This window comes from Cyanistes caeruleus, chromosome 18, assembly GCF_971803275.1.
Source record: "Cyanistes caeruleus chromosome 18, bCyaCae1.hap1.1, whole genome shotgun sequence".
Classification (NCBI taxonomy): Eukaryota; Metazoa; Chordata; class Aves; order Passeriformes; family Paridae; genus Cyanistes; species Cyanistes caeruleus.
Genome location: NC_141718.1, coordinates 2,790,805 through 2,817,930, shown reverse-complemented (window position 1 = coordinate 2,817,930; position 27,126 = coordinate 2,790,805). Strand labels below are relative to the sequence as shown.

At 44.5% G+C, this 27,126-nt stretch overlaps 3 protein-coding genes across 13 annotated transcripts in view; 2 read left to right on the top strand and 1 right to left on the bottom strand.

The window, feature by feature from the left end:
• The window catches only part of KDM2B (lysine demethylase 2B), a 106,962-nt gene extending 106,607 nt beyond the window's left edge, over window positions 1-355 (top strand). For 3 of the 4 annotated variants that reach the window (XM_086855359.1, XM_086855360.1, XM_086855358.1), the window contains exon 17: window positions 68-355. In XM_086855359.1, coding sequence (XP_086711485.1) covers window positions 68-217 — 150 coding nt within the window. In that variant the 3' untranslated portion in view covers window positions 218-355. Of the gene's footprint in view, window positions 1-64 lie in introns of all 4 variants that reach the window. The other variant, XM_086855357.1, reaches the window with a different exon arrangement.
• Window positions 175-13,661, bottom strand: RNF34 (ring finger protein 34). Of its 8 annotated transcripts, none has more exons than XM_086855385.1 (8): window positions 12,860-13,615; window positions 12,531-12,607; window positions 9,950-10,041; window positions 5,598-5,816; window positions 3,883-4,266; window positions 3,523-3,576; window positions 3,073-3,274; window positions 175-2,003 (listed from the first exon to the last, which is right to left on the bottom strand). In XM_086855385.1, exons 4-8 carry the CDS (start codon window positions 5,799-5,801, stop codon window positions 1,816-1,818), a joined length of 1,032 nt encoding a protein of 343 aa, XP_086711511.1. In that variant the 5' UTR covers window positions 5,802-5,816; window positions 9,950-10,041; window positions 12,531-12,607; window positions 12,860-13,615; the 3' UTR covers window positions 175-1,815. The 8 variants fall into 8 exon arrangements, with proteins under 8 accessions (XP_086711511.1, XP_086711512.1, XP_023793049.1 ...); XM_086855386.1 differs by having other exon boundaries at window positions 12,531-12,623; window positions 12,860-13,588; XM_023937281.2 differs by lacking the exon at window positions 9,950-10,041 and having other exon boundaries at window positions 12,531-12,623; window positions 12,860-13,661.
• Window positions 13,620-26,494, top strand: ANAPC5 (anaphase promoting complex subunit 5). The gene is made up of 17 exons (XM_086855374.1): window positions 13,620-13,944; window positions 14,025-14,104; window positions 14,774-14,883; window positions 15,286-15,481; window positions 16,418-16,484; window positions 17,240-17,341; window positions 18,428-18,618; window positions 19,438-19,519; window positions 20,149-20,238; window positions 21,122-21,303; window positions 21,773-21,908; window positions 22,136-22,210; window positions 23,011-23,132; window positions 24,260-24,367; window positions 24,889-25,036; window positions 25,622-25,784; window positions 26,136-26,494. Exons 1-17 carry the CDS (start codon window positions 13,741-13,743, stop codon window positions 26,348-26,350), a joined length of 2,271 nt encoding a protein of 756 aa, XP_086711500.1. The 5' UTR covers window positions 13,620-13,740; the 3' UTR covers window positions 26,351-26,494.
• Window positions 26,495-27,126: the final 632 nt, after the last annotated feature.

The window sequence follows — 27,126 nt, the reverse complement described above, 5'->3', positions numbered from 1 at the left end:
AGCTCTGGTCCAGGACTCTGAGCATTTGCTGGGCATTGTTACATCCACCTCTCCATTCCTCCAGCAGGGATCTGCCCAGGCAGGCTGCAGGAGCACTGACAGCTTGAGAACATTCAAACTGGAGCCGAGTAACCCCCAGCACTGCCAGGGCTGGGTAAGAAAAGAGACAGAGGCTGAGAGAGCCCATCACCCATCTTTATTAAGCTCGAGTGGCTAATGAGCAGCATGGAAATAACACCAAGGGCATGTCTGTCTTCATTAGCCTCCCCTCTGGACAGACTCCAGGAATTAAGTACCATTAAAAAGTTATTTCTAAAAAATAAAGCCATTGAGAGGTTTGCTCCCTTCTGAAAAATACCCAGTAGAGCTTGGAGCTGTGTTTTGTGTGAGGAGGAGCTGCTTTCTCCCTTCCAAGCCAGCTTAACAGTTCACAAAAGTAAGAGCAGGTGCCAGTGCAGCACAGGTCCAGTTCTCAGGTCCTACTCCCTCAGCCAAGAACAGCCTTGGCTCTGGGACTTTCCTGCCACAGGGGGGATCAGAGGAGAAACTGTACCTTTTAAAATCAACTCAGCTTAAAGAACAACTGGACACACATGGTCCTTCCTCACCTCTTTTTTACAATGAACTTCACCAATCCCAGTTGTCCCCATGCTTGGTCACAGGGATCCTGTTCTCACCCCCAGCACAAGCTCCTCTTGCTGCTCCCTTCCCCAGTTCATTGCTCACACACATCCTACAGGGACCCAGGAGCAATTCCTGCTGCAAGAGGACCTGGATCCCAGCTCATGGCACAAAGCTCAGTCTGACCCTGGGCCCAGGGCTGGCATCAAGACAGGGCCCTCAGCAGCCCCTGGGGAAGCTGGTTTGGGTGACTTGGCTTTGGGTGAAAGTCTGTGAACAGGAGATTTTAAACAAAAACCAGCCCTGCTCCTGTTTCCCCCTCCCCAGTTAAGGTTAGTAATGCCGTACATTCCACGTTAGCAGCAAGGAGGTGGTGCCCTGACCAGGACTCACAGTAACATCAGGCTGTCGGCACATGGAGTACAATCATCACAGATTAATAGTTACAACAGGCATGAGCGGATTAAGGACCACATTAACATGTTTTACTATTGTACCCCTTCTTAAAAAAATAGTTTATTCCTAAACTAAAAACCACTTAGTAACTGGTTTTTGGAGCCCACCAGGCAGAGCCCAGTGCAGCCCTTGAGCCCTGCAAAGTGATGGAGTGTTTGGTACACAGACAGAACAGCCAAGACAGCACGCGTGTCATGACAGACATTCAGAGGGAGCAATCAGCATAAAGCAAGATTGCTTAAGGGCTTCTGTGCAGGAACAGTTCATGGCAGTGCTGCCTAAGCTGTGTCCGACACCAGCAGGAGCCAGGCTGTCGGAACAGATACATTCTATCATTAGGGAAAAGCTGAATAATCAACTGATATATTCATTGCTTCTAATGCACTAGAGAACACCACAGGCTAATAGGCTCAAGCAGAGGTGTTTGCTGACCACTTGCCGAGTGCTGAATGCGTAAGGACAGGTGAGATTCTTCAGAAGAGAGCAAGAACTGCTGTAAACAGTTTGACTCCAGCAATCTGTGGGGCAGTAAGGTCAGTGGGGCAGCACCTGGGCCTGCCCAGCCCTGCGCTGCAGGAGCTGCTTGAAAAACCTTTCACCAACTTGGACATCTTGACGTTGAAAAGGCCGAGTTTAATCAAAATGACAACGCTGCCGTGCACCCCAGGGCCCAGCATTCCTGCCCACAGGAATCCTGCCCACAGGAATCCTGCCATGGGCACTCGGGGCAGGGCTGCCTTAGGATTTGAAGACGTGCACGGCCCGCACAACGTACTGGCGGCAGATGGGGCACTCACTCATCCTCTTGCCGCACTTGGTGCAGGTGACCATGTGGCCACACTCCAGCAGCACGCAGTCGATCACGGCGTCCATGCAGATCCGGCACAGGTTGTCATCGTCCTCGTTCAGCTGCATCCTCTCCCCCTCTGGAAACCAACAGAGAGGGAGGTCACAGCCCTGGGCCCTGCAGAACCAGGGCAGTTCCAGCCTGGCCCTGCTCCACTCCCTCACACAAACTCTTTTAACCCCCAGCTATGAATTGATCTATCTTCCACCAAAAATAAGCAAAGAAATAAGAACTAGAGAGCCCCTCAAGTGAGCATCCAATATTTGGCTTCATTCTTTAAACTCAAACTATTTTCAATTCTGAATGTAATGACTACGAAATAACATGCTGGATTAAAATGCAGAGCATGTTGGTTTTCCATCTCAGAGCTCATTGTTTGGCAGAACACTTTCCTCAGAAGATTAAACACAATAATAATACAGCAGACTAAGAAGTGGAAGCCTTAAGTAGGCCATAAAGGTGGCAGAAGTGAACAAAACCTTTCAAGTTTCATTGCAAATAGTCACCATCCCCATCAATAACTGAACATTCCATCAGATCATGCAGATCATGGTGAAAAAAATAAACCTTAAGCTCTAGGGTTTTTTTCCCAAGTTTTGTGTGAGTAAGAATTGGTCTGAGGACAAATTACCCAAGTGAAAGGTTCCAACTGCTGCATGGAGCAGAGGGTAGAACAGCAGCACTGAGCGGCAGCCACAGAATAACCTTATGAAAATGTGGACTGAGACCAAAGCACTTGGACTTTTGTCACTGTAGATTTTAATTCTGCAATAACAGCCCTGACCTGCACAGCTACAGAGCAGCTCTGGCTAATGCCCTGTGAAACCAGCAAAGCACGTGGAGGTGCCAAGTTTCAGTTCTCAGAGGAACCAGTTCTTGGTTGTGCAATTTTACCTTCACCATGAAAGCTGAGCTCTCTGAACTTTGGAAGAAAGTCTCAAAAAAACAGCACAATCCTGGAATGCTTTATTTAATCCCTACAGCCACATTCAGCTACTCTAGGGCCACCCTGCATTGCTAAAACACATTTTCCAGGTGTTCCAGCAGAGCATACTAAGTTCAGATACCGAGTTCTTCCACTGGCAGAACCAAACCAGAAACCGGAAACTCGGTATTCTAAAGAAAGCAGAAATAAAGTATAAACCTACGTGTCTTGTGGTTCTCCTTGTTCTCTCTGTACAGTCTGCTCACTTTTTCCACAAGTTCCCATTTTTCACAGCATCCTGAGTAGTTGACAAAATTGCAAGCGAGGATTTCCTTCAGGTGCCGCACACTCATGCCTTCAATGTCTTCCAGACTGGAAATATCAGACAGGGATGCCCTCGCTCTCTTCCTGGCCAGTCCCGGGGTCTGAAACACATCAGGTGTGTGGTTTGAGCTGTCTTGGTTAGTTCAGAGCAACACAGCTGGAGCACGAGAAGCTGCAGCAGCCTGGCTAAAGTTAAATTGTTTCTGAAGCCAGTGTGTGCAGACATTTATTGCCAGACACAGCAAACTCTGCAAGAACCCACAGCATGAGGCCAAATGTTGGCAGACATCTAAAACACTTTATGGTATCACATGCCAAAAATCTATTCTTTGGATAGTTCATATCTCACCTGCTCTTCTGCACTTTCTTCTTCTTCGTTATTTACAGATGTTTCCATTTGTCCCTGCATACAAAATGAAACTCATCAGGATAAAAAACCATGCTATTCCCTTATAAAACACTTTCCTTCCTACCAAGGTGATCACAGGTCACAATGAAATGACATTTTGAAGTTCCAATTGATACTAACAATTCCAGGTTTAAGTCACTTCTGACATGAACTAGGAATCTTTGCTAATTATCTCCAGGTTTCAGGTGCAGGGTACAAACAGCATTCTTCCTGTCCCTCCAAACTGTACCAGTTGGTGTTTTATTGATACATAACTATTAAACAATAATGCTATTGCATAAAACATGTTAATCACTGTACCCGTGAAGGTGTTCCACTTCCTGTGCTTCCCCTTCTGTTAGCAAGTTCTCCTGGGTTTGACATGGATACAGACGTGGAAAAGGGATGGGTAAAAAAGCTGGAAGTCTGTGAGCGTGAGGAACGCAAGCTGCCAGCGTCCATGTCCTCCCCCGAGCCATGGTGGTCCAGCACCAGGTTCACCAGGTCCTCCTTCTCCCTGCAGGTGTCCGTGGGGATGTTTCTGAGGATCAGGTACTGACGCAGATCCTTCACTTTCAATCTCATTAGCTGAGGGCGCTGGAAGGCCGTTTCTTGCAGCAAGTGACAAGTGGAACATCTTCTGAGATTCTCTTGTAAGACTGAACAAACTGAGCAAAAATCCTTTTTGCAGTCACAACACACGTGCTGAGGGGAAAGGAGGGAACCATTCAGCTCTGGATACTGGAAACAAATCCAGGCCCTGCTCTTCCTTCTCCAGGTTACAGAATTTACTATTAGCTCTTCCACTGTCAGTTGTGACAGACATAATTTTTATTATTTAAATAAAGAAAACTGCCCTGCCTATTTTACAAGTGTACCAAGAGAGTCCCTTGCTCTTTTGTCACTACTGAAGCTGATTTGAGGTTTTGGTGAAAAGTATTATGAACAAACAAATAAATAAAGTAATTAATTTGTAGTTTAGACAACAAAGGAAACTAAAATCAATTTTATGGTTTGTTAAAATATTTCTGAATATACTGTCACTGCTCCTTTCACATGTGTAGAACAACAGTATAACCCCAAACTTTAGAGAACCTACTGCTTCCTCAGCTGATTCCCAAGAACTCAAAGTAGGCCTTGCATGTGATGAATCACATGGGAGGGAAATACTCCCAAAGCCCAGATGTCACTTCTGAAGAGAGCTTTGTTGAAAGGACTCACAATACACAAAAGCTGGAATAGGCAAGACTGTCAGCATTCCAGCTGCTGTGAACAAACCCAAACTGCTCAATGTTTCCAGGATTATAGTAAATTAATATCAGCTTCAGAAATGTCCCTATGCAACACTTCATTCAACAAAGCTCTGCCATGTGAACAGGACATGTTGGAAGGGAAAAACACCACACAAGCTGAGAGAAGAGGTTTCATGATTATCTCAAAGAGCTGCAGAGGATTAGGGCACTGAGGGGACAAAATAACAATCCTGGACAGTTGTGACACACAGAAATAATAAAATATGAACTATCTCAGTGTTATTTATCTGCATTAACCCCCCAAACTGCCTCCCAAGGAAGAATGAGGCTGTTGGAGCACAACAGCATGGAGCAGAACTAAAGCTGGTTTGTAAAAAACCAGAACTGCACGAGAACTTCCAGAAAGGAGCTCTAATACTGTTTTGTGAGTTTTTAACTTTTCCATCACCCAGTTTGTTCACTTCAGTACTCAAACACCGTTTGGTGCCATCTTCAAAACCAGATTTGCTTTACTGTTTAAGATTTTGAAGCTAACATGTATCTTACAAATCAAGAGTCCATTAATTTCCAGGCCAGCCCAGATCCAACGTGTCACTAATGAACATCAGAGTCACTAACTTCTAATCCTGGTTGACAGCAATTTCCTGTGACCTCAGAACAAGGCACTTCCTCCCTCCCTGCCTATATCCACCTCAGGTTTCTGAGAAACACACACGGATTTCCCAGTACGCCACAGATGACTTCAGAGGGGTAAAAATACAGTGCAATAGGAAATATACTCACTTTTTTCCTGAAAACAGAAAAGGAAAGTCCACAGGCTTTGCAGACAATGTTGGTGCCAGCTGCAGCAGGAGCTGGATATGCTGAGAATCCTGTGCTTGGTGTAAACCTGAAGGGGCCAGCACCTCCCCCAAAGCCAGCCTGCTGGCCACGCACTGCTCCCGTCCCCATGACTTCATTCAGCAACCCGCAGCAGGAAGCCCACATGGAAGTAGCTCCCGCCTGAAAACATCACAGAGCAAAGGCAGAAAATCAGTATCTGAAAGCCCACATCAGATGTGACTTGCTGCTGAGGAGCTACTTCACTCCATCTGTCATCATCCCAGGAGCATGTGGTGCCAACGCCCGGAGCTCCAGGATCCCAGCAGGCTCACGGCTGCGACAGACCAGCTCCACTCCCAGCTGAAATCCAAAGTAGGAAAGATTTGCCTCCGAGAGGCCAAGGCAGGCACAAGGAGCTCACACTCACAACTCCTCTTCTACAGAATTCCCTACAAAAGTCAGGGATTTGAGGAGTGATGCAACAGTGGAGCAAGGAAGGAGTGACTGACAGCCCAGTCAGTAGGTGAGGGCCAAACCCCAGAACGGTGACAGGCACAAAGGTGACAGGCACAAAGAGCAACTTCTCATGATTAATGCACAACTGTCCTTGCAGGAGCTGCTCCAGAACTCATCCAGCTCTTGCATGACTCACAACAAAACTCACTCTAAAATAACATTCCTGGTTTTCAAATTTGAAAACCAACGTTCGTTAGAAGATAATTACAGTCCGGTTTCACTGAGAAAAAGACATTTTTCAAGATCTCCCTGAACCTTCTTGTTTTGTTACTTTACAAAATGTCTAACAAAATTAAAATAAATCTACAGAAACTTATTTTCTATTGATTGTATTTCAATTTTGTGTCACATAATCTTAAAACACTGGAAATTCTGAACACATAAACAAAGTGCTACTTTTTGTCCCTGGAAGCCTTTAGCACTGGATTCTCTACCAGAAGTTCATATTCTACTTAGAGGTGGAATTTGGACTCCAAGTTGGGCAGGTCATAAGTTTAATCACTGTCAGGTGGCTCCCTGAGACCTGCTAGAAAAAACACAGGGACAAACAGATTCACATCAGGTTCTCCAGCTGAGGTATACAACTTCCTTTAAACACAATGATTTTTTCATATTTTTTTCTTTAACAGCTGTTCTCTTTTTCATTCCAGGGCAGCATTTTTTTTTTTTTTTTCCCCCAAAGCACCAAGACAAAAAATAATTGCTTTTGAGACTTTTAATTCTTGCTGTAAAGCCCCAGCCAACCAGAACATGCACTTCAGCTGTGTATTGTGGTGCTTTAATTCTTGTAGTAACTACAATAACTAATTTTTAGATGAAGTTGCACATTTGCCCTGAATACAATCCTCTTACATTTGTGGGAACTTAATGCCAGAATAACTGGGGATAGGCCAGAACATCTCCTTTCAAACCACAGAGCACAAAAGGTAAGAACAAGAGCTTTAGTTAAAACATCAAATATACATTCTAATTAAATCCTCTCATCTGTTAAATCCACTCATCATTATGGATATTTCAACAGCAGAATTCATCCTAGTGAAACAAGAACCCTCCGTGCCCTGGGCACCCCAGGCACAGATCTTCCCCAGCTTGCTGCAGGGGGATGAACTCCAGCGGCCCTTCCCTGACCTCCAGGGCACTCACAGCCCAGCCTCAAACCAAAGCTTGTTTTACACTTCTCCATTTTAAGCACTGTGGAAATGCATTAATATTAATTTTCCCTGGACAAAACATAATTATCCTGGTTTATTAGGCGAGAGGAACTAACTTTCCAGAAATACATCCTGAAAACCAATGACAGCAGAGCTCTGAGTTTTAAAACTTGGAACTTCTGAAAAGTACTTCCTCTCATCTTAAGAGAAAGCTGTAACACAACCATTCCCCTCATTCATCACCTATTCTTCAAAGCTGAGGAGCCAATTATGTATCTAAAATATCTCAAAGCAGCCACATATAAATAGCAGAAAAATAAATTAACGAACCAAAAGGATCTGTCAAAATTCAACTTCCTTTATTACACAACTATGGCCTGTGCAGGGGGTCACAGCAGCAGCAGAACACACAATGACTAAAAGGACATGAGACATTTGAAACCACAACCCTGGCCTGAGACTTTAACACCTGCTTCTTAGACTGATTTTATTCCAGAGCCTGTAACAACTGTTCAGACATCACTGTCAACACCAAACACATATATTTTTAGGAACTTTTTGCTACCCATTTCGGACACACGGAAGTAGTTCATATCAAACAGAAAATCTCTTTATCTTGCTGCCAACCACTCACTTAAGGTGAAAGGTAGGGCTACGTTGGCATTAATTTTCTCCCTAACCTACGTCACCTGTGGATTCCTTCTATGCCCTCAGGTCATTAACTGATAATTGAATTACGGTGTCTAGACTCCCCATATAGCTCTGTAAAAGAAATGGCACCATGCTGTAAAGCACCAACACAACACACAAAGTAAACACGCTGAAACAAAAAAAAAAAACCCTCCTTTGAGAATTAATCAAAACATTCCCAATTTCTGCACCAAAACCATCAGTCTCCACTTCCATGAACAAGCTGGCATCGGTATCCTCCCTCTCCATACCTCATGTGCATCTCATAAGAGCAAAATCCCGAGTTCCAACTTCTCTGCTGTTGTTTTCAGCTTTAAGGCTTTTTAGTTACCTGACGAGGATTTCACCTGCTGCTCCTGACACACCTGTGCAAGCCGGGTGTGCAACCAAAGCCGCAGAACGACAGGAGAGCGGCGGGAGGGATTTATTTTTAATAATTTTAACTGAAACTTCCTCTTTACACCCACCCTTGGACCGAGCAGAGCTTTTCCGGGACGGCGCAACAGCCCCGGACGCGACGCGGCGCCTCAGGGGAACGCCCGGGGCTCCGGTCCCCGGGAGCCCCCGGTGAGCCCCTCACGGACGCGGCCCGCCCTGCCCGGCTGCTGACTCAGCGCGGGGCCCTCAGCTCGGCGGTGCCGGCCCGGCCGCCCCTCAGAGCGGGGACGGCGGCCGCGGCCTGAGGCGAGCCGGGAGGGGCGGCCCGGCCCGGACATCCCGCTGGACTCCCGGCCCCGTCACCCTCCCCGGTTTGCCCCCTTCCTCCTTCTCCCTTCCTGGCAGAGGGAGAAGCGCCTCCCCAGCTGGCCGAAGCCCTCACCTTCAGGGATCCCCCCCTCACCTTCATGGCCGCTCCCGCCGCTCCAGCGCCGCGCCACCCCCGCCCCGCGCCGACCCCGCCGGGCCGCCGCTCGGAGGGCGGGCCCTGCTGAAAGACCGCACGCCATTGGCTGCCGCGCAGCCGCGCCGCGCGCCCATTGGCTGCTGTGCCCCGACGGCGAGCGGGAGCTGCCAATGGGAGCAGAGGACACGGCGGGGCCGAGGGGGCGCGGAAATGCCCCGAGCGGGGCCGGGACATGCGGGGGGCACCGAGAGTGGCATCGAGAGTGGCACTGATGGGACACGGAGAGTGGCACTGGTGGGACACTGATGGGACACCGAGAGTGGCACTGGTGCTGTCACCGATGGAACACCCATGGTGTCACCCATGCAGTCACTGACTGGCACCGATGGTGGCTCCGAGGTGATGCTGCCCTGGCACATCTGGAGTGCTGTGTGCAGCTCTGAGCTACTCAGGACGGGAGGGAAGGAGCTCCTGGAGAGAGTCCAGCAGAAAGAACGGACACAATGAAGGCTCTGGAACATCTCTCTTCCAAGGAGAGACTTGTGGGAGCTGTCTGCAGATGAGAAGGCTGAGAGGGGATCTCATGGATCCGTACAAAAATCTTCAAGGGGTGCCAGGAGGATGGTGCCAGGCTCTTTTTGGTGGTGCCCAATGACAGGATGAAGAGAAATGGCCATAAACTAAAACACAAGAGGTTTCACCTCAACATGAGGAAGAGCTTCTTTCCATGGAGGGTGGCAGAGCACTGGAACTGCAGGGACACCTTTCACTATCCCAGGCTGCTCCAAGCCCCAATGTCCATCTCGGCCTTGGACACTTCCAGGGATCCAGGGGCAGCCTCAGCTTCCCTGTGCCAGAGCCTCCCCACCTTCTGCATAAAGAACTTTTCCCTAACACCTAACCCAAATCCACCCTCTTTCAGTTTAATTCTACCAAACCCTTTGGTAAGAACCATTAAACTTGAGAAAAGATTTATTATCTAATGGCTCCTAGATGCCATTATTATTTTCTCTAGGTTGTGAGTGGGATACATATATATAAAATAATAATCATAGCTTGCAAGAACTGAAGGCTTTTAACCAGAAGATTACATTAACCCCAGCAGTACAAACCTGACCAAGGCTTCAGGAAAGCTTTATGTAACAGCACACTGGGCCAAAAACCAGGCAGGCCTTTGCCAAAAAAGAGGAGCAGACAAAAGTGGCTGAAAATAAACAGGGAACACAAATCAAATTTACCCCTACAAAGGGTTGGATGCAATCTGCTAATTTCTGCAAGAAGGATCTATTTTTTTCAGCAAATAATATACAAGAAGTGGATAAAAAAGGGGGGGAAAAATGTGTGTAATTGTCATGTGAATGGCACAGTCCTGGCAGCTTCAGGAGTAAGAACAGATACTGCACACAGCCCAACTTCTGGATTTGTATTGACACCATATTTTAATTCAAAAGCAGGTCACCTTTTTTCAGAAATGCTTATGCTCCTTGACAAGCTCTAGTTATGTTCTGAACTTGTACACATGGCTTTATAAAAAACTTCATTTTTCCCCCCCATAATAGCTTGCAACTAAAAAAATAGAAAAAATAGAAAAGCCTTGTGAATACAACGTTGGAGCTTGCAGTGGCACCTTCCTCACATTTCTCCTGCAAGGGATTGCTTTAAGACACCTTAAAAATATCGGTACAATTTGGTTTTTAAGAAGTTCTATGTCATTTCAACTCTGTCAATTCAGAGCCACCCTTGAAATACCAAATTATACACATATTTTTGTTGATAATAATACATTAAAACATGAGAACTCCCATTACAGTCACTGTAATGGGGTAAAGGCTGTCCCAAACCAAGCAAAACCCAACATTTTCGCTTTTTCTCTGTTAAGGATTTGTTAACAAGAAATCCTCCCAAACACAGATGTTTTAGGGAGTAACGTGGGCCTGACAGAGCTGAGATCTGGTGACAGTGCTGGCAGCTGCACTTGCCACTCCTGCCTTAATTTGGGCAGATCTGGATGAATCATGTCCTTAACATGTGATTTGAGATGACTTTTACTGCATTAGCATGCCCAGACTGTAACCACACTGAGGGTTTTAAACGAGGATCTTTAACTGTGCCAGCTACTCCGTGGGTGAAAAGGAGCATTTCAAGAGGTTCTATTAATAAAAGACTTGCCCTCGCTGAGCCTCCTGGACTGTGCCAAAGCAGCATTAAAAGATTTAAATCTATTATTGCAAGATGTCCCATTTCCTTCTGCCACCAAATAACAAGTGACAATGACTCGCTGCAGCTCCGTAATCCCCCGAGGTTTCACACAGCACCAGAGACAGAGGCAGGGATGTGATTCTTCCCAGGAATATTAATTTGGTTTTAATTTAACGATCTGCAAAATTTAATAGTAAAGTTTAAAAAGACAAATTTAATCGCTGGGGTTTATCTGGGGATTTCAGGTTGGATATTAATGGCTATGGGAAGGATCAAGGAATCACAGAATCAGAATGGTTTGGGTTGGAAGGAATCCTAAAGATAATTTATTTCCAACCCCCTGCCATGGGCAGGGACACCTTCCCCTATCCCAGATTACTCCAAGCCCCTCCAGCCTGTGTGACATTTCCAGGGATCCAGGGGCAGCCACAGCTTCTCTGGGCACCCTCACAGGGATGAATTTCTTCTCAAAATTCCATCTAACCCTGCCTTCTGCCAGTTCAAAGCCATTCTCCATGTCCTGTCACTCCAGGCCCTTGTAATCAGTTTGTTTAAAAGGGCCTCTATCTTTGTTGGCCCCTTCAGGCACTGGAAGGCCACAATTAAGTCACCCCAAAACTTCTTTTTTCCAGGCTGAACAAGCCCAGTTCTCCCAGCCTTTCCTCACAGGAGAAGTTCTCCAATCCTCAGATCATCCTGGCGGCCCCTCTGGCCTCGCTGCCAGGCACAGCCTATTTTAGGTAAACTGAAAGATGACTTTTTCAACTGTGTTACCTAATCTTAGATTTAATACAATCAAAGTCATCCCTCACTGCTGGTTTTTAGGCGTGAGAGCTGATTTAAATATACTTCAAAAGTGTATTCTAAATGTTCCCTCTGCACCACGCACTGAAGGATTGTCAGCAGAGTTCACACTTCGGCTCCAGAGCGTTGCACAGAAACATCAGAACCAGATGTTTGTCATTTCCTTTTCCCTCCCAGTCCTTGCACTGGCTGGCTGCAGCCCGGACTTTATCTCATCCCCCTCCCCTGCCTGTCCTGCCACGCCACCAATTCCGTGTTTCCGCCCAGGCCATCGGGCATTATTTTCAGGAAATGTCAGCAAATTGACCTTTATAACATAATAGGGGCTGTTACTTCCTGCGTTCTGCATTCAGACACAGCTCAATGAGTTCTTTGAGGGCGAGGAAATGATCATTAATTACGCCAGCAGCAGCAGCAAGCTACAATGTTAAGTTTCTTAAATGTAAATGTATCCTAGAAAATTACTCCCCACTTGATTTGCCTCCTCCTCCTCCTCTCACCACCCCCAGGCATGAATCAGGAGCAGCGCAATGGAAATCCCTGGGGACATGCAGATGTATAATAATATTGAGTTTTGTTTTGCACTCACTTACAAAAATGAGAACTATTATAATAATTGGAGTATTTTCTTTGGGAATATGATGCCTTAATGAAGTACTTTAACAAGTTATTGAGAAAATAAAAACTTACATGTGGAAGCATCTTTATGGTATCACAATTAACTTGCAGGAAATCCAAAGGAGAGTGAATTCACTCCGTGGTGTTCTCTGTAACATGGAAATGCTGGTGTCAGAGCACAGGGAAAATGTATTAGATAGGTGGGTTGATCTAAATTTTACTGTATATTTTGTATATTATATGTACATTATGTATATTTTTACTGTATAAAATATGCATAACTACATATATATATATATGCTGTATGAAAGATGTCTCCTTTTTAAACAAGACTCTCTGTTTAGAGAGCTTCAAAATTAATAACCCCACCAAACCACTGCCCATGGTCACTTTTACCTCACCTGGTATAAGTGTGGCCATCTCCATTAATCATAGGATCATTAAAATTGGAAAAGACAAGACCATCAAGTCCAACCTGTTACCAACCGCCAGACCCTGTTGCAAAGTGCCATCTCTACTTGTTTCTTGGACATTTCCAGGCATGACGACTCCACCACTTCCCTGGTCAGCCCCTTCTGATGCTTTACCACTCTTTCAGTGAAGAGATTTGTCCTGATATCCACCCTGAGCCTGCCCTGGCCCAGCCTGAGGCCGTTCCCTCTCCTCCTGTCCCTGTTCCCTGGGAGCAGAGCCCGATCCCCGGCTGTCCCCTCCTGTCAGGGAGCTGTGCAGAGCCACAAGGGCCCCTGAGCCTCCTTTTCTCCAGGCTGAGCCCCTTTCCCAGCTCCCTCAGCCTCTCCTGGTGCTCCAGCCCCTTCCCCAGCTCTGTTCCCTTGCAGCTGCAGCCCCTTGCAGCTGTTCCCTGACACGCTGCAGCCCCTCAAGGTCTTGCTTGGCATGAGTGAGCCAGAATTGACTCCAGGATTTGCAGTGCCTTAGCAGTGCCAGCACAGAGGGAAAATGTCTGTTCCCTTATCTAGCAGATAACTCCTCAAAGCTACAGCTGCCCAAGCACAGCGCAGCCCATCCCCTCGCTGTCCCCATGGCTGTCCCCAGCCGTGGCCTGGCTGCACTGAGGGGGAGCAGCCCCGTCACCGCCCGGACCCTTCTCTCCCCGGAACGTCTCTCTCGCGCCCGGCCCATCGCGCCGGCCCCCAGTGCCGGCGCACAGCCCCTCCTGTGATTGGCTGCGGAGCAGCGCCCGTGCAGGCGGCGGGGGCGGTGATTGGCCGGCGGGGCGGGCGCGCGCGGTTTCCCGGGTGACGGGCGGCAGGGAGCCGCCATGGCGAGCGTGCACGAGAGCCTGTACTTCAACCCGATGCTGACGAACGGCGTCGTGCACGCCAACGTGTTCGGCGTCCGCGACTGGGTCACCCCGCACAAGATGGCTCTGCTCGTGCTGCTCAGCGAGCTGGGACGCGCCGGCGCGCAGCTCGGCCTGCTGGAGCGGCGGCGGCTCAACCGGCTGCTGCTGCCGCTGCTGCAGGTCGGGGCCCGGGCTGGGGCGGGGGGAGAGGCGGCCCCGTTGTGTCGCGGCCTGTCGCGACATGTCGCTGTCCTCCGCAGGGTCCGGACATGGCGCTGTCGCGGCTGCGCAAGGCCATCGAGGAGTGCTGCCCGCACCTGGCCAGCTCCGTCCACATCAGGTGCGGGGCCCGTGCGGGCGGGGCGGGGGAAGAACCACCGGGGCCGCCGTGCGGATCCTCTGCGCTGTTTGTGTCCGCTCGGAGCGCTGGAAAGGGCTCTGAAACCTGTAAATGTCAGGTTTTGAAAGCATACATTTGGGCCAAAACTCTACTCCGACAGATTTCTTAACTTCTCATAACTAAGTTCTGAAACCAACATCGAAGTCGTCATATTTAAAGTTTCTGTGATGATATATTGTCATATCAGATAACTCACTAAACAGCAACAGTTCCAAAAATGTAATCAGTCACAAATTTTAAATTTCAAAAATAAAAAGGGTTCCTATTTGTTTTATGAATAACAATCTCATCTAATATTATAATAAAAACAACAACAATAATAATAATAGCAATAACAATAATAATGTAATGTATTATTATTGAATAATAATATTGTCTAATTATTCTCTTTTAATAAAAAATTAAAAAGAAAAAAAATCCCAAACCTGATTATTATTTGGCTTACCAATATTTAATATGATCTTATTCATCTCAGTGTGAAAACCTCCTGGGTCCAAGAAATTAGCTATCACTGGTTTGTGTTCACTCATTTATGCAGGAAGCAGGAGAATATTTTATTTGATGTCCATATTAATACCCTAAAAAATGTCATTTTCTTCTCCTGTTTAGGTTAAAACTTATGGCAGAAGGAGAACTGAAAGACATGGAACAATTTTTTGATGACCTTTCAGATTCGTTCTCAGGGACAGAGCCAGAAGTTCACAAAACAAGTGTAGTAGGTAAATAATTGTTATCCATAAGCTATTTTTGATGTGATATCTGTCATTGACGTGATTCCCTCAGGACAAAGCTTTGTTTTGCTGGGGAGGTGTAAAATTGCAGAATGTCATTTTTCTCTTGCTCAGATGTTGCACATTAACCGATGGTTTTGCACGTTTTGAGGTTGTCACTGATTTTGACAATTTATCACTTATCTTTAGTGAGACTTGCTGCCAAATTAAAACCAGATTTACACCCTGCCACATTGAGATGAGACTCACTAATTTCCATTCCATTTCTCATTAATTTCTGTTCAATGAGGAACTAAATGATGTTGTTTAAGCTGCTGGCCATGATTTTAGTGTCCTGTCTGCAGCAGCATCTGACAGCCTGTGCTCACAGCAGGTGTTTCCCCTCTCCAGGTCTGTTCCTGCGCCACATGATCCTGGCATACAACAAACTTTCCTTCAGCCAGGTCTATAAACTTTACACAGCCCTCCAGCAGTACTTCCAAAAGGATGAGAAAAAGGATGGAGCCGACGAGAATGAGATGGAGCTGACAAATCCAGAGGAGCTGGATGGGAAAATGGAGAAAGAAGAACTTGACGGGCCTTTAAGGTGATAAATTCATGTTAAAGCCTTTCCTGTCTCTTAAGAAAATGAATCTTTGATTTTTTTAAAGCATCTTGCAGCCGGGCTGAGCTTTGTGGCCGCTCGTTTCCTTGGTGCCACCGTGTGGTAACATTTGTCAGTGGCTGGGGAAGGTGACACTGCCTCATCCTCGCTTAGGGAGCCACAGCCCTAAGGCAGCTGCTGGCCCCAGTTTCCCACTGCTGAGTGACTCCTCTGTTTTTTACATGCTAAAACTGTTGGAGAGGTCACTTCTGCTTCCAACAAGGAAAGATTGCTCAATAAGGAGAAGTTGAACGGTTTTGTTTTGCTTTTCATCAGTCTCCAAATAAAAGAACTCGTGTCTTTTTACCTCAAAAAGGAGAAGCAAGTGCTGAGAGTTTTCATCTGCTGAACAGGTGTTCCATTTGAAGAATAATCCTGGAAGTATTATATGTGTGCACATATTTAAAATCTACTTTGCAACCTGTATTTGTATAATCTTCTGCAGGAGTTGCTGCATCGTCAGACAGCAGCTTTTGGGGTCTGGCTGTGCGCTGGACTTGCTGGCTTTCCACAGAGTAAATGTCTTGCAGAGCAGCTGTTTCCAGCAGTGATGGATGTGGCCCTTCAGAAGACAGAAAAAATAGAGCAGAGCCATTTGAATATGTCAAATACTCTCTCTGCTGTTTTTCTTTAGTTTTTTTTAGGGTGCATTTAGGGTAACGTTGTTTTCAACTACAGTCTCTGCAGGTTGAAGCTAAACTGTGTGAAATCATTTGGATTGCTGAGTTTGATGGATACATTTTGTTCTTTATTAAGTTTTCTCAGTGTTCTTTCATGCTTTGAGCTGTAATATCTCAGAAGACTTTATAAAGCAGAAGTGTGGGGTGTCTGATGAAATGTGTTTCTGTGTTGTCTTTCCTTGCCCCTGTTTCTAACCAGGGAAGAAGAGATAGCCTGCAGTGGGCCTCTTTCCCAGAAACAAGCAGAGTATTTTCTTTCTCAGCAGGTATGTTAATTCTCATTAAAGTGGAAGAAATGTTCCATAACATGAATTTCACCTTGAATTTTATCCACAGTGTCAGCTGTGATGTTTTCTCTGGTCTGGTAGAGGCTTGTTGATATCTTGCATGTTGTTGCTCAGTATGAGCACTTGGGGTTTTATCCAGACATGTCACCATATGCTGATATTTGGTTCTCAGAAGGTCCTTCTGCTGTGCTTGCCTCACATTCTGTGAAATGTGCAGTTTTGTTGGTTATTCCAGCTGGTAAATAAAAAAGGGAACAGAAATACACATGGACACAAATGTCAGTAATTCAGTAGTCTGTAATGCTAATTTAGGAACTACGTTTTTGTGATTTTTTATTAATTGAAATCCTTGCCAAAGCTAACTGTGGATTCATCGATTTGTTTTCCTGAGGTTTTGGCTTTTTTTTGTGTGAGAAGATAAATGAAATTCCAGTGAGCTGTGTGTGGCATTAGTTCTTCATAGAGAAACTTAACCAGGATTCTTTAAGTGCCTTTAAACATTCATTTGAATAAGGTTTTATTTGACTTGGTCCCTCTGATCTCTGGAAAGTGAACACTGTAATGTAGTATGGAATCAAACTCCCACTGTCATAATAGACAGAGCTGCTACAAAATCTTCTTTAATGTCCTCTCCAAGCAGATAACAACCTGACAATCCTGTACCACAATATAATTTTATAACCCTCCTTATGGAGTTAGATATTTTACTTGTACTGTTCAAATTTTATTCCCAGGCTTCTTTACTGAAGAATGATGAGACAAAGGCTCTTGCTCCTGCATCTTTGCAAAAGGAATTGAACAACTTGTTAAAATTTAATCCAGACTTTGCTGAAGCAGTAAGTATCTTTTTCTTCATCCAGAATGGTTGTAAAAGGATTTCTTATCTCTAGGGTAGGATTATTTGGAAGTAATTTATTCTCTATTGAAATTTAAGTAGATGATAAAAGTGTGAGCAAGTTGCCTGTAAATGTTTAGTAATTCAGACTAAAACTCCTGAAGGTACAGGAACCTTAATTAAGCAAAGTATTTCCCCTTTATGCACAGATGTAAACCTCTTAATTTTGGTGGGACTGAGTGCATTCTTAGTCAACTAAATCTAAAACTTATATCTTTTACCCACATTTTTCTAAGGAATTTCAATCCTCATACTCCTGTAGTTTAAAAGTCAGTATTAAATGCAATATCTGTTAATTTTGCTGGTTACTGGTCATTTTGCTTCTGGTCCTTAATAGCAGTTTATACTGAAAGCCACAGATAACTCGTGCTGAGGGACATTTCCAGAGCTGTGGTGTGAGCTCTTGCTTTGTCCCTCAGCAGCTTCTTCTTGAGCAACTTCCGTAAGTTCAACTCTTTCCTGCCTTGCTTTCTACCTCTTCCTCCCAGCAGCCCTGGGCTGAGCAGACAGGATTTTCCTTGCTGCTGTTTGGAAGGGTATCCTTGAAAGGGTTGCCACAGTCCCTGGCTGAACTTCACAACATAGAGGATTATCCTGCCCAGGTCTCAATGACAAAAAAAATACATAATTTTAGCATCTCCTTTCTATCTGCACAGCATTTGGAAGCAGTGCTGATGTTTCTCAGTATCTTCCTGAGTGCAGACACTGTGGGAGTCCTGCCTCCATTCCCACTCTCACTTCACACATAAATACAGGGATTCCACCTCTGTACAGATCTCAGATTCGCTGGGATCATTCTGACAACCAGATCTTGTAATCTTCACCATTTGGCAGATCCTGTTAGGGCAGAAAGCCAATTTTGTCCAAGAAATTACCCAATTTTTTCCAGAAATTCTGCCCAGGTAGTATCACTATTGCAACTTCTGATCACTATTTCACGGTTTTGGACAAAAATAAGTAGTAATTATAAACAAAAACTCTGGTTTAGTATCTATACAATTTAAGCTGATTTTGTTTCCCTTTCCAGCATTATTTAAGCTATTTAAACAACCTCAGGGTGCAAGATGTCTTCAGCTCCACACACAGCCTCCTGCATTACTTTGACCGGCTGATCCTCACCGGGGCAGAGAGCAAAAGCAACGGGGACGAGGGCTACGGGCGGAGCCTGCGCTATGCCGCGCTCAACCTGGCTGCACTGCACTGCCGCTTCGGCCACTAGTAAGGAACCCACCCTGGGACATCTCAAAGTGTTGACAAACAGAGCTCCCCTTCCTTCTGGAAATCCCTTCAGGGCCTTTCTCTCACTTGGCAGCAGCTGTGGTTGGGTTGGGATCGTCTTGCCATCTTGATTTGTTTGGGTTTGTTTTTTGTTTTGGTGTTTATTTGGTTTCCATAATAACTGAGACATCTAAGAGTTGACATTTGTTTGTGTCCTGGGTATTTTTAAGTGTTCAGTTATGTTTCCATGACCTCAGAAGGGTCAGTGGGCATGATTGCCTATTCTCATCCATATTCTCAAGAAAGTGTGGTTGGTTTTCTGCAAGTCAGCATAGAGCTGGTAGTCTGGCAAAAGAATAATTAAACATAAAAAACCATCTGAGCTTTTAAAATTTAAAATGCCATACAGGTGGGATTTATTTTGTTGATAAAGCTGGCCTGCCCATCTTCATTTATGGTTTGAATTTATTGATTGCTGCCTGGAGGCATGATGTGAAAGGACTGGAGAGGGGAAGGACACTGCAAAGTTGAGAACAACAATTTCTACACAGGCAGATTCTAAATGTTGCCCCTGTTCAAGCAATGACTTGGCACCATGACATGTACAGGGTTTGAAAGCCCGTGTAGGGGTTACAGCTGCATTTTGGTCAGACACTGTCCTGAAAACCAGAATGCACTGCAGAGTGCTGGGAGGAAAACACAGGCTGTTAAATCAGAGATCTGAGTGCATTATGTATAATTCAGATCAATTTTCCTCTGGATCAGGATGCTGTATCTTAAGCACTGTAGGAATACTAATTGTTCTCCCTGTGCTCATAGCCAGCAGGCTGAACTGGCACTTCAGGAAGCCATCAGGATTGCCCAGGAGTCCAATGACCACGTCTGCCTGCAGCACTGCCTGGTAAGAGCTCTGTTCAAACGGGGCTTGAGTCGTTCTGCTCAGTGAACTGTTGCACAACTTCTCTCACACTGCCCAGCAGTGGGGTGACATTGCTCCTGGCACACAGGGCAACATCTGCAGGATCATGGGATGTTTTGTTGCAGCTCAGAGTTAATTTCTTAAGCAGGAGTTTTTATCCTAGAGATCTCAGCAATAAGCTCAAAGTTGGGTCTTAGATGTTGCAAAAAGAAGTATTTTAGAAGCTTCCTCCTTCCTATCTGTTGAATTCTCAGAGTAACCAGCTACCTTTAGAGCATGCATAGTGAGAGGGAAGGACTTAGATTTCTCTCTATTTTTTTTCCTGTAATTAACATTATAATGAGTTGACATCAATGCTATCAAGCTCCTGAGGTGCAGCATTCCACAGTTCCCTGTATTTTTGTGCATCACTGAACCTAACCAGCATCCCAGCCTAGCTGCACTTCTGATATGTTTTGCTGTGCAGCATTTAGTAGAAGTTTCCTTAGAATCAATCCTCAAGTGGTTTGTATTTCCAGTGAGTTTTTGTGCATTCTTTAACAGCAAGCCAAGTTAAAAGTGCTGCATCCATCAGTTATTTGCAATGAGATTTTGATCTTTTTCCTTGCTAGAGTTGGTTGTACATCCTGGAGCAGAAGATATTTGATAGCTGTGTTCTGCTGGAGCACTCTGTGAACAAATCCTTACATTTTGGATTACCAGTGAGTCCATTTCATCAATCCTTTATTCTGGGACAAATCCATATGGTGATGGATGGGTGTGTGTGTGTGTGTGTGTGATCAGAGTTTGTGGTTTTGTGGCTTGTCTGTTCAAAATATGTGACTGGATTCAAGCAAACATGTTTTAACCCTCCAAAATCTAGCTGTTTCTATGACTTCTATTCTTCATATTAATAAGCCAGAGCGTTATTGCAAGGCTCACTGGTTTTCCTTCTAACTTGTTTGATTTTCAGGCAGAAAACCTCTCTGTGGCTACTGGCCCAGGCATCATTTTGGTACAGTCTGGTGCTCAGGGGAGGTTCTTAGGCCTCCACCTTCCCTGAAGCTCAGTGCTGATACCTCTGGCAGGGCTTTGAACACGTTTACTTGTACATCTCTGTGAAATCTTGCAGGGCACCCCTCCCCTTTGGTAGTTTGTGCCCTGGTAGATCGGTTGTCTGATAATGTTTAGTTCTTCCCCATATCCGCAATTCCTTTTTTAAAAGAATTGTTCTAAAATGGACTAAACTGCTGTTGTTGGGAGAAAGGAGTAGACATGTCCTCTTTGTGGGGAAGGGAAGGAAAGCAAAGGCTGTTTTCAGAGCAGTTCTGGAGAAATCCAGGTACTGGTCCTGTCCTCCTCCATAAGATTTCTGTGTGGGGGAGTGGAAATTACCTTTCACATCCAACAAAATGACATTCACATATGTGTGGGTGTGCATAAGTGAGTATTTAAAGAAATGCCTGGAGCAGTGTTCCTTTGTCTGTGCTGTCTTTTTGGGATTCTTTTTTAGTAGTTTAGAACTCTGCTCCAGTGTAATTTGCAAGCCTGGGTTACTCTGCTGTCTTCCAACACTCTAGATATGTTTTTTTTCCTTCTTCCCAGTATCTTGCTTCCTTGGGAATACAGTCCTTGGTTCAGCAAAGAGCTTTTGCAGGAAAGGCTGCCAACAAACTAATGGATGCCTTAAAAGATTCTGATCTGTTGCATTGGAAGCACAGCCTGTCAGAGCTCATTGACATCAGCATAGCACAGAAAACAGCCATTTGGAGATTATATGGCCGCAGGTATTTGCTTTGTTTGGAACTCCTGGATTAGCTGCTGCACTTGTTAGCAAATAATGCATTTATATAGGTGTAACAAGTGAGTGTGTCTCGCCAGTGCACTAAAATAAAGCAATCAGACTGTGATTCAGTACAGGCTGAGTGCAATTATTTCCATTCTCTTGTGTTCCTTTAAAACTCATACTGAAGAAGAGATAGAGTTTCCATTTAGTAGTGGCAAATAGCTCATAAATTGTTCCTGTGCCCCCACTTTGAGCATCTCTGTGCTTTGGCTGTGTGCAGCTATCAGTCTGTAGTACTTGCTGTGCCTGCACAGTCCAGAGTCCTTGGACAGCAGTTGTTTTGCAAGTTTTCCTTCTCCCCAGGTCCCTGGCTTAACCAGACAATGTAGACTATTGTCATAACAAGACCATAGTTTAAAAATGGTTGTTGTTTGTTGCTTGAAAACTAAAAGATATTTTTCTTGCACAAGCACCATGGCACTTCAACAAGCCCAGACCTTGCTGAGCATGAACAGTCTGGAGGCTGTGAACGTGGGCGTTCAGCAGAACAACACCGAGTCCTTCGCCGTGGTGTTGTGTCACCTGGCAGAGCTGCACGCCGAGCAGGTGAGCTCTAGGGCTGCTTGCACCAGGTGCCATTTGGTGAGAGGATATGTGGGTGTTACTGACACAGGGTGCAAGATTTGACTTGTGGTTCTTTCTGCCTGCTCTGGGGGCAGAGATGATGCAGGGTGTTTGCTTGGCAACGCCCTTCCCTGAGGGTTGTGCTGGAAGGGAGGGGAGCAGGACACCCCCTGCCCCAGTGCATTAATCAGTGTCCTTCTATGTTCCAGGGGTACTTTGCAGCTGCTTCTGAAATACTGAAACACCTAAAGGAGAGATTCCCTCCCAACAGTCAGCATGCACAGGTAGAATACTTAGCATTCAGCCTGTAAGTTATGTAATATTATACAGTGTGATCTGAATCCCACTGCTCCTGAATTTTCCTCTGGATGCCTTGGGCTATACATTTTCTCATTTCCCTTGGCTCATCCTCATGGGAAGCTGTACAGCATCAGCTTTTTTACAAAAGCATGGAAAAGCTGCCTGTGTTGTTTTCAGACTGGTGAGATGTTTCTCTCAACACAGCCTCCTAAGATGAAGCTGTTCAAGTAGAAATTTCATTAACAGAGGAATATACATCTCCTTCATGAGCACATAGAGCAATTAAATGCTCTGCATTGACTTGAAGCTTCAAAGTTCTGTTTAATTAGTGCTGCTTATTTTGATATATTACAATCCAGAAATAACTGAGATAATTGGCTAATAACCTGATTTTTGTGTGACTCTGGGAAACATTTCCAGAGGAGTCTGTAAAATAGTATTTACACTGAAGTGTTCAAGATCCCATTAAATATAGTATGAGCTTTCTCTTTTCACTACAGAACAGGTCTACTTGTCTACAATTCTGAAATCATTAGTAATGATTAAAAAGAGTCTTTTTACTTAAAATGCAGTCAAGTAGGTGAGCTTCGATACTGAAACATTAATCCAGACCTGAGCATTTCTGTTGAGGACAGTAATTCAGTAAATCCAATAATTGGACAGTGGAGTTAGTGTGTCTAGACATAAATACCCCCAGGGGAAAATAAAAACTAAATTCTAATTTGTGATTAGAAAATGAGCAGGCACAACTTCTAAAACTTGTTTCTGGATGTTCTTTGTTTAGCTTTGGATGCTGTTTGATCAGAAAATACAGTTTGAGCGAGCCATGAACGATGGCAGATACCATGTAGCAGATTCTCTAGTAGCAGGAATTACAGCACTTAATAGCATTGAAGGTGTATACAGGTAAGAAATCATGGGTCTTCATGCACTTGCAGGTGTGTTCCATGAAGATAATGAAATATTTAGCAAAATGATCACTGGCAGTCTCATGTGCTTGTATATTTTTCCCTTTCTAGAACTAGTTAGGGTCATGTTGTCTAACCTATAGGGCTATTCCCTTAGAGCATCCTGCAATAATAATTTGTAGTAGTTCCTCTGGACATTTTAAGAACTGGAATAGCTGAAGCTGGTGTTATTTTAGAGCTATGAATCTATTGTGGTAACATCTTCAAAATCTGCTATACTGAAACCTGAGCAGAAAGCAGATTTTTATGTCAAATAGCTGGGGTGGGAGCTCAGGCCTTGAGCAAATTCCTCTGTGGCCTTGTTTCTACATCTCCAAAATGGAACAATGTGATTTTTTTTTCACTCACCTTAATGGGGTCTTGTTTCTAAATGAGAATAACGCGTTAAAAATAGTTACAGCTAAAACTTGGTATTTGGTGAGTATGAAAACCAGCTTAGTGTTCAAAGAATTTCTTGCAAATTTTCAGTGGGGCAAAACACGTAGAAGTAGCCAGTGCCAGTCAGCCAGAAGAGCAATATTCAAGCTGTGGGACCTGATGCTTGTCCTTCTGCAATTGGACTGATCATGAATTCCCTGATCTTTAAATGTTCTGCTCAGTGTCTGGTTCAGGGCATTTGTACCCATCCCCTGCTGCTCTGCATTTGGTCCTGACTTCCCTGTTCTCCATTTTCCTGTTGCTCCATATCCTTGTTAGCTCTGGACGATTTTAGCTGCTTTACCTCATACCTGTTTTTCTCACAGATAATTACTTATGCTTTCTAGTTTGCATGTCCTCCCACTTCTGCTGCCTGTTTGGCCTTTGGTTTTGGCAATCCCTGGTTTCTATCTAAAGCTATTTTATGAGTTTGATCCTTTCTGCCTGGGAGTTGTCCAGTTGGCACCAGAGAGATCTGTTTTTCCTCCTGTCTGTGTGTGCAGCATGTGTACACTTTGTCAGGGTGCCAGTCTGCAGTTACAAGAAACGCAGGTCACAAAATAGAGACCTGATTTACTGTGTTCTGAAGAGCAGAATTCTATGCAAAATACAAAAATACAGTCATGTTTTTTCTTTGTACCACAACAGAAAAGCCATTGTATTGAAAGCTCAAAATCAAATGTCAGAGGCACACAAACTTCTGCAGAAATTGTTGATCCACTGCCAGAAAATCAAGAACACCGAGATGGTGATTAGGTAAGAATATTTCATTTTCAGAGTATTAAAGCCACTTTGCAGTGATTAGAATCAGCCATTTCAATTTGTCTGTGTTCAGACTTCACTAGTCTTCAGATTGCCTGCTGTGATTCCGAGATTACAGAGTCATTTCAATTATTAATCACAGTATGGAGAAATCCTCAAAATATTGTGTCATTTAAACCTAGTTCTTTTTAATATGTAAACTAAAACGTGGTAAACTTAAAAGTTCCATGAAGGTTCATGGAAGAAGGGAACACTGCATCTAAAATAAGTAGGAAATGGAAATGTGTGTGTGTAGTTTTATCTTGGTGTAAATCTTAAGAGAGCTACAGTGTTATTTAATCTTTTTTATGTCTGTGGCATCTCCTTTTAAGGGTGTAATTTAAATTTATTGTACATGCAGCAGCCTAATTCATAATAAAAGCAATACCATTGTGGATAGAATAATTCCCTGAGAAACAAGTGGGTATTTTTCATCCAGAGTAAAGGTTTGTAACTGCTCACCCCTGTTTGTTCAGGGTGCTGCTGTCCATAGCAGAGCTGTACTGGAGATCCTCGTGTCACACCATCGCGCTGCCGGTGCTGCTGCAGGCTCTGGCCCTCGCTCGGGAGTACAGCCTGCAGTACTTGGCTTCTGAAACTGTGCTGAACTTGGCTTTCTCCCAGGTAGGTCTGATTTGTGTTTTCACAGGGCTGCAGGGCAACATTTATTCTGGGGATCTGGATGCTGTTTTTACTCCTGTGAGATTTAAGAACACAACCTCGTTGGAATTAAATTATCGATCATGAAGAAGCAAACTCTGAATGTAAAAGCTTTCAAGGAAGTTAATAAAAGTTGAGTTTCATGTGTATCACTAAAATGTATAGTTATTGTATATAATTAAGCAACATAAAATTCCCCTGTCTCAATGTCTTCAGTTATTTTTTTATGCTGGTATATTGGCTTTCTAGTAGCACAGGTTGGCTTGTATATTAAAAATAATGCTGGTAATGAGTTCAGTTGTGTTGTTTATTCTGAGAGGCGTGGCTGTCAGCACTGACTGAGTAGAGAAGCCTTTCCCAATCATTTCAGAGAGCAGCTCATTTCTACTCAAAAGTTTTGATTTAAAAGAAGATTGTAGGGAAAAAGTTGAAAAAAAATTGTGTTACATTATGTTATTAGAAACAGACAAGGCTTGTGTTGGTGTTCCCTGAAGAAGCTGCTCATATCAGTGGATTCCTGTGTGAAACCAGCAAGTATTTCTCTTTCAGCTGATCCTTGGCATTCCTGAACAAGCCCTGAATATCCTGCACATGGCAATAGAACCTGTCTTGGCCCATGGAGCTGTCCTGGACAAGGGCTGTGCCATGTTCTTGGTGGCCAAATGTCAGGTGGCATCTGCAGCTTCCTACACTCCACAAAAAAAGATTGAAGGTAGTGTGAAGAGTAATTCTCTCTGAAACAGCTCAGAAGTGCAAACCAGTGTCTGTACTGGAGTCCTGCTACAGCAGAGTGTGTTACCTGCTTATTGGATACAAAATTAACTTGGAATTAGTTGTTCTACAGATGTTTATAATGGAACATTGTTTATCTGCATACTTTCACATACGTATTTTGCAGCAAAGGCTGAATAATAGAAACTAGCTGAGAGACCATGTTGCTAAGACACAAATGGTTTTGAAAAGCTGAGGAATTTATAATTGGCCTCCTTAGACTTGAGCTGCCTTGCTTGGAGTTCTTACTGTGATATTTTCTTAAATATGACTGTCCCCCTTTTTCCCACAGCTTTGGAATCTGCTATCTTGAATCTAAATGAAGCCAAGACTTACTTTGCCAAAGTGGACTGCAAAGAGCAGCTCAGAGACGTTCTCTACTTCCAAGCCCGGCTGTTCCACACCCTCGGCAAGACCCAGGAAAGGAACAAATGTGCCATGTTGTTCCGTCAGTTGCACCAGGAGCTGCCAGCACACGGTGTCCCCTTAATCAACGCCTTCAAATGATGCATTTAAAGATGAGATTTGTTTGTTTTCCTGTTTCGGTTTTGTTTGGTTTGTTTTTGTTTTTTTTTTTACAAACATCTTTTTATTGTATTCAGTCATCCGTGTTTAAGAATTACTGCCAATAAATCATGATCTGCTCTTGAACAGACTTGTGTTTTGTAACACAAACATCGTTTTCCACTCATTTCACTTTTATTCTGTACTTGAAATGAAGAAATTAGTGGGGAAAAAAGAGAAAAGACCCTCTTGACTGTGTTAAAAGCACACTGAGGGGAGTAGTGCAGTCACGAAGTAGTGTTCTGTTCTTAGTAGTGACATTTCCCGAATCAATGCAGGCTTTATGGACACACGGGTACAAAAAACAGTGGAAAATGTAGGCAAATCTCCTTTGTGCTCTTTTTAAGTGGTATGGAAGGGGGAGTCTCATTTAAAACATGTCCTTGCTTTTAACCTGTCTGCAGTTGTTTACGCTGCAGAAACAGATGGTGCTGGCAGGAGGGGAAAAGACAGGGTTCAGTCAGAGAGGTGTAACAGTGCAAAGTCCTGGCACTGTTGTTTCGTGTGTCCTTGTGCAGAGGGGGGATGAGAAGAGTGAGGAGTGGGAAACAACAGCCCCAGCTCAGCTGGAATGTTTTTATTGTGTGTGTTCTCCCCTCAGCACTGTGTGTCATTCACCTGCTCTGCTTTTAGGGTTGAATAGACAACTGATGTATCTGGAGGGGCCTCCAAGAAATCTGGAGAGGGACTTTGGACAAGGGCTGGAGTGACAGGACAAG

Coding starts and splice junctions, on each gene's coding strand:
- RNF34 (XM_086855382.1), bottom strand. CDS start 8,840: ATGAAGGTGAGGGGGGGATCCCTGAAG. Junction 3,577..3,882: donor GAAGTGGAACACCTTCACGG/GTACAGTGATTA, acceptor TTTTGTATGCAG/GGACAAATGGAAACATCTGT. Junction 3,275..3,522: donor AAGAAAGTGCAGAAGAGCAG/GTGAGATATGAA, acceptor GATGTGTTTCAG/ACCCCGGGACTGGCCAGGAA.
- ANAPC5 (XM_086855374.1), top strand. CDS start 13,741: ATGGCGAGCGTGCACGAGAGCCTGTACTTCAACCCGATGCTGACGAAC. Junction 14,884..15,285: donor TCACAAAACAAGTGTAGTAG/GTAAATAATTGT, acceptor TCCCCTCTCCAG/GTCTGTTCCTGCGCCACATG. Junction 16,485..17,239: donor AGTATTTTCTTTCTCAGCAG/GTATGTTAATTC, acceptor TTTTATTCCCAG/GCTTCTTTACTGAAGAATGA.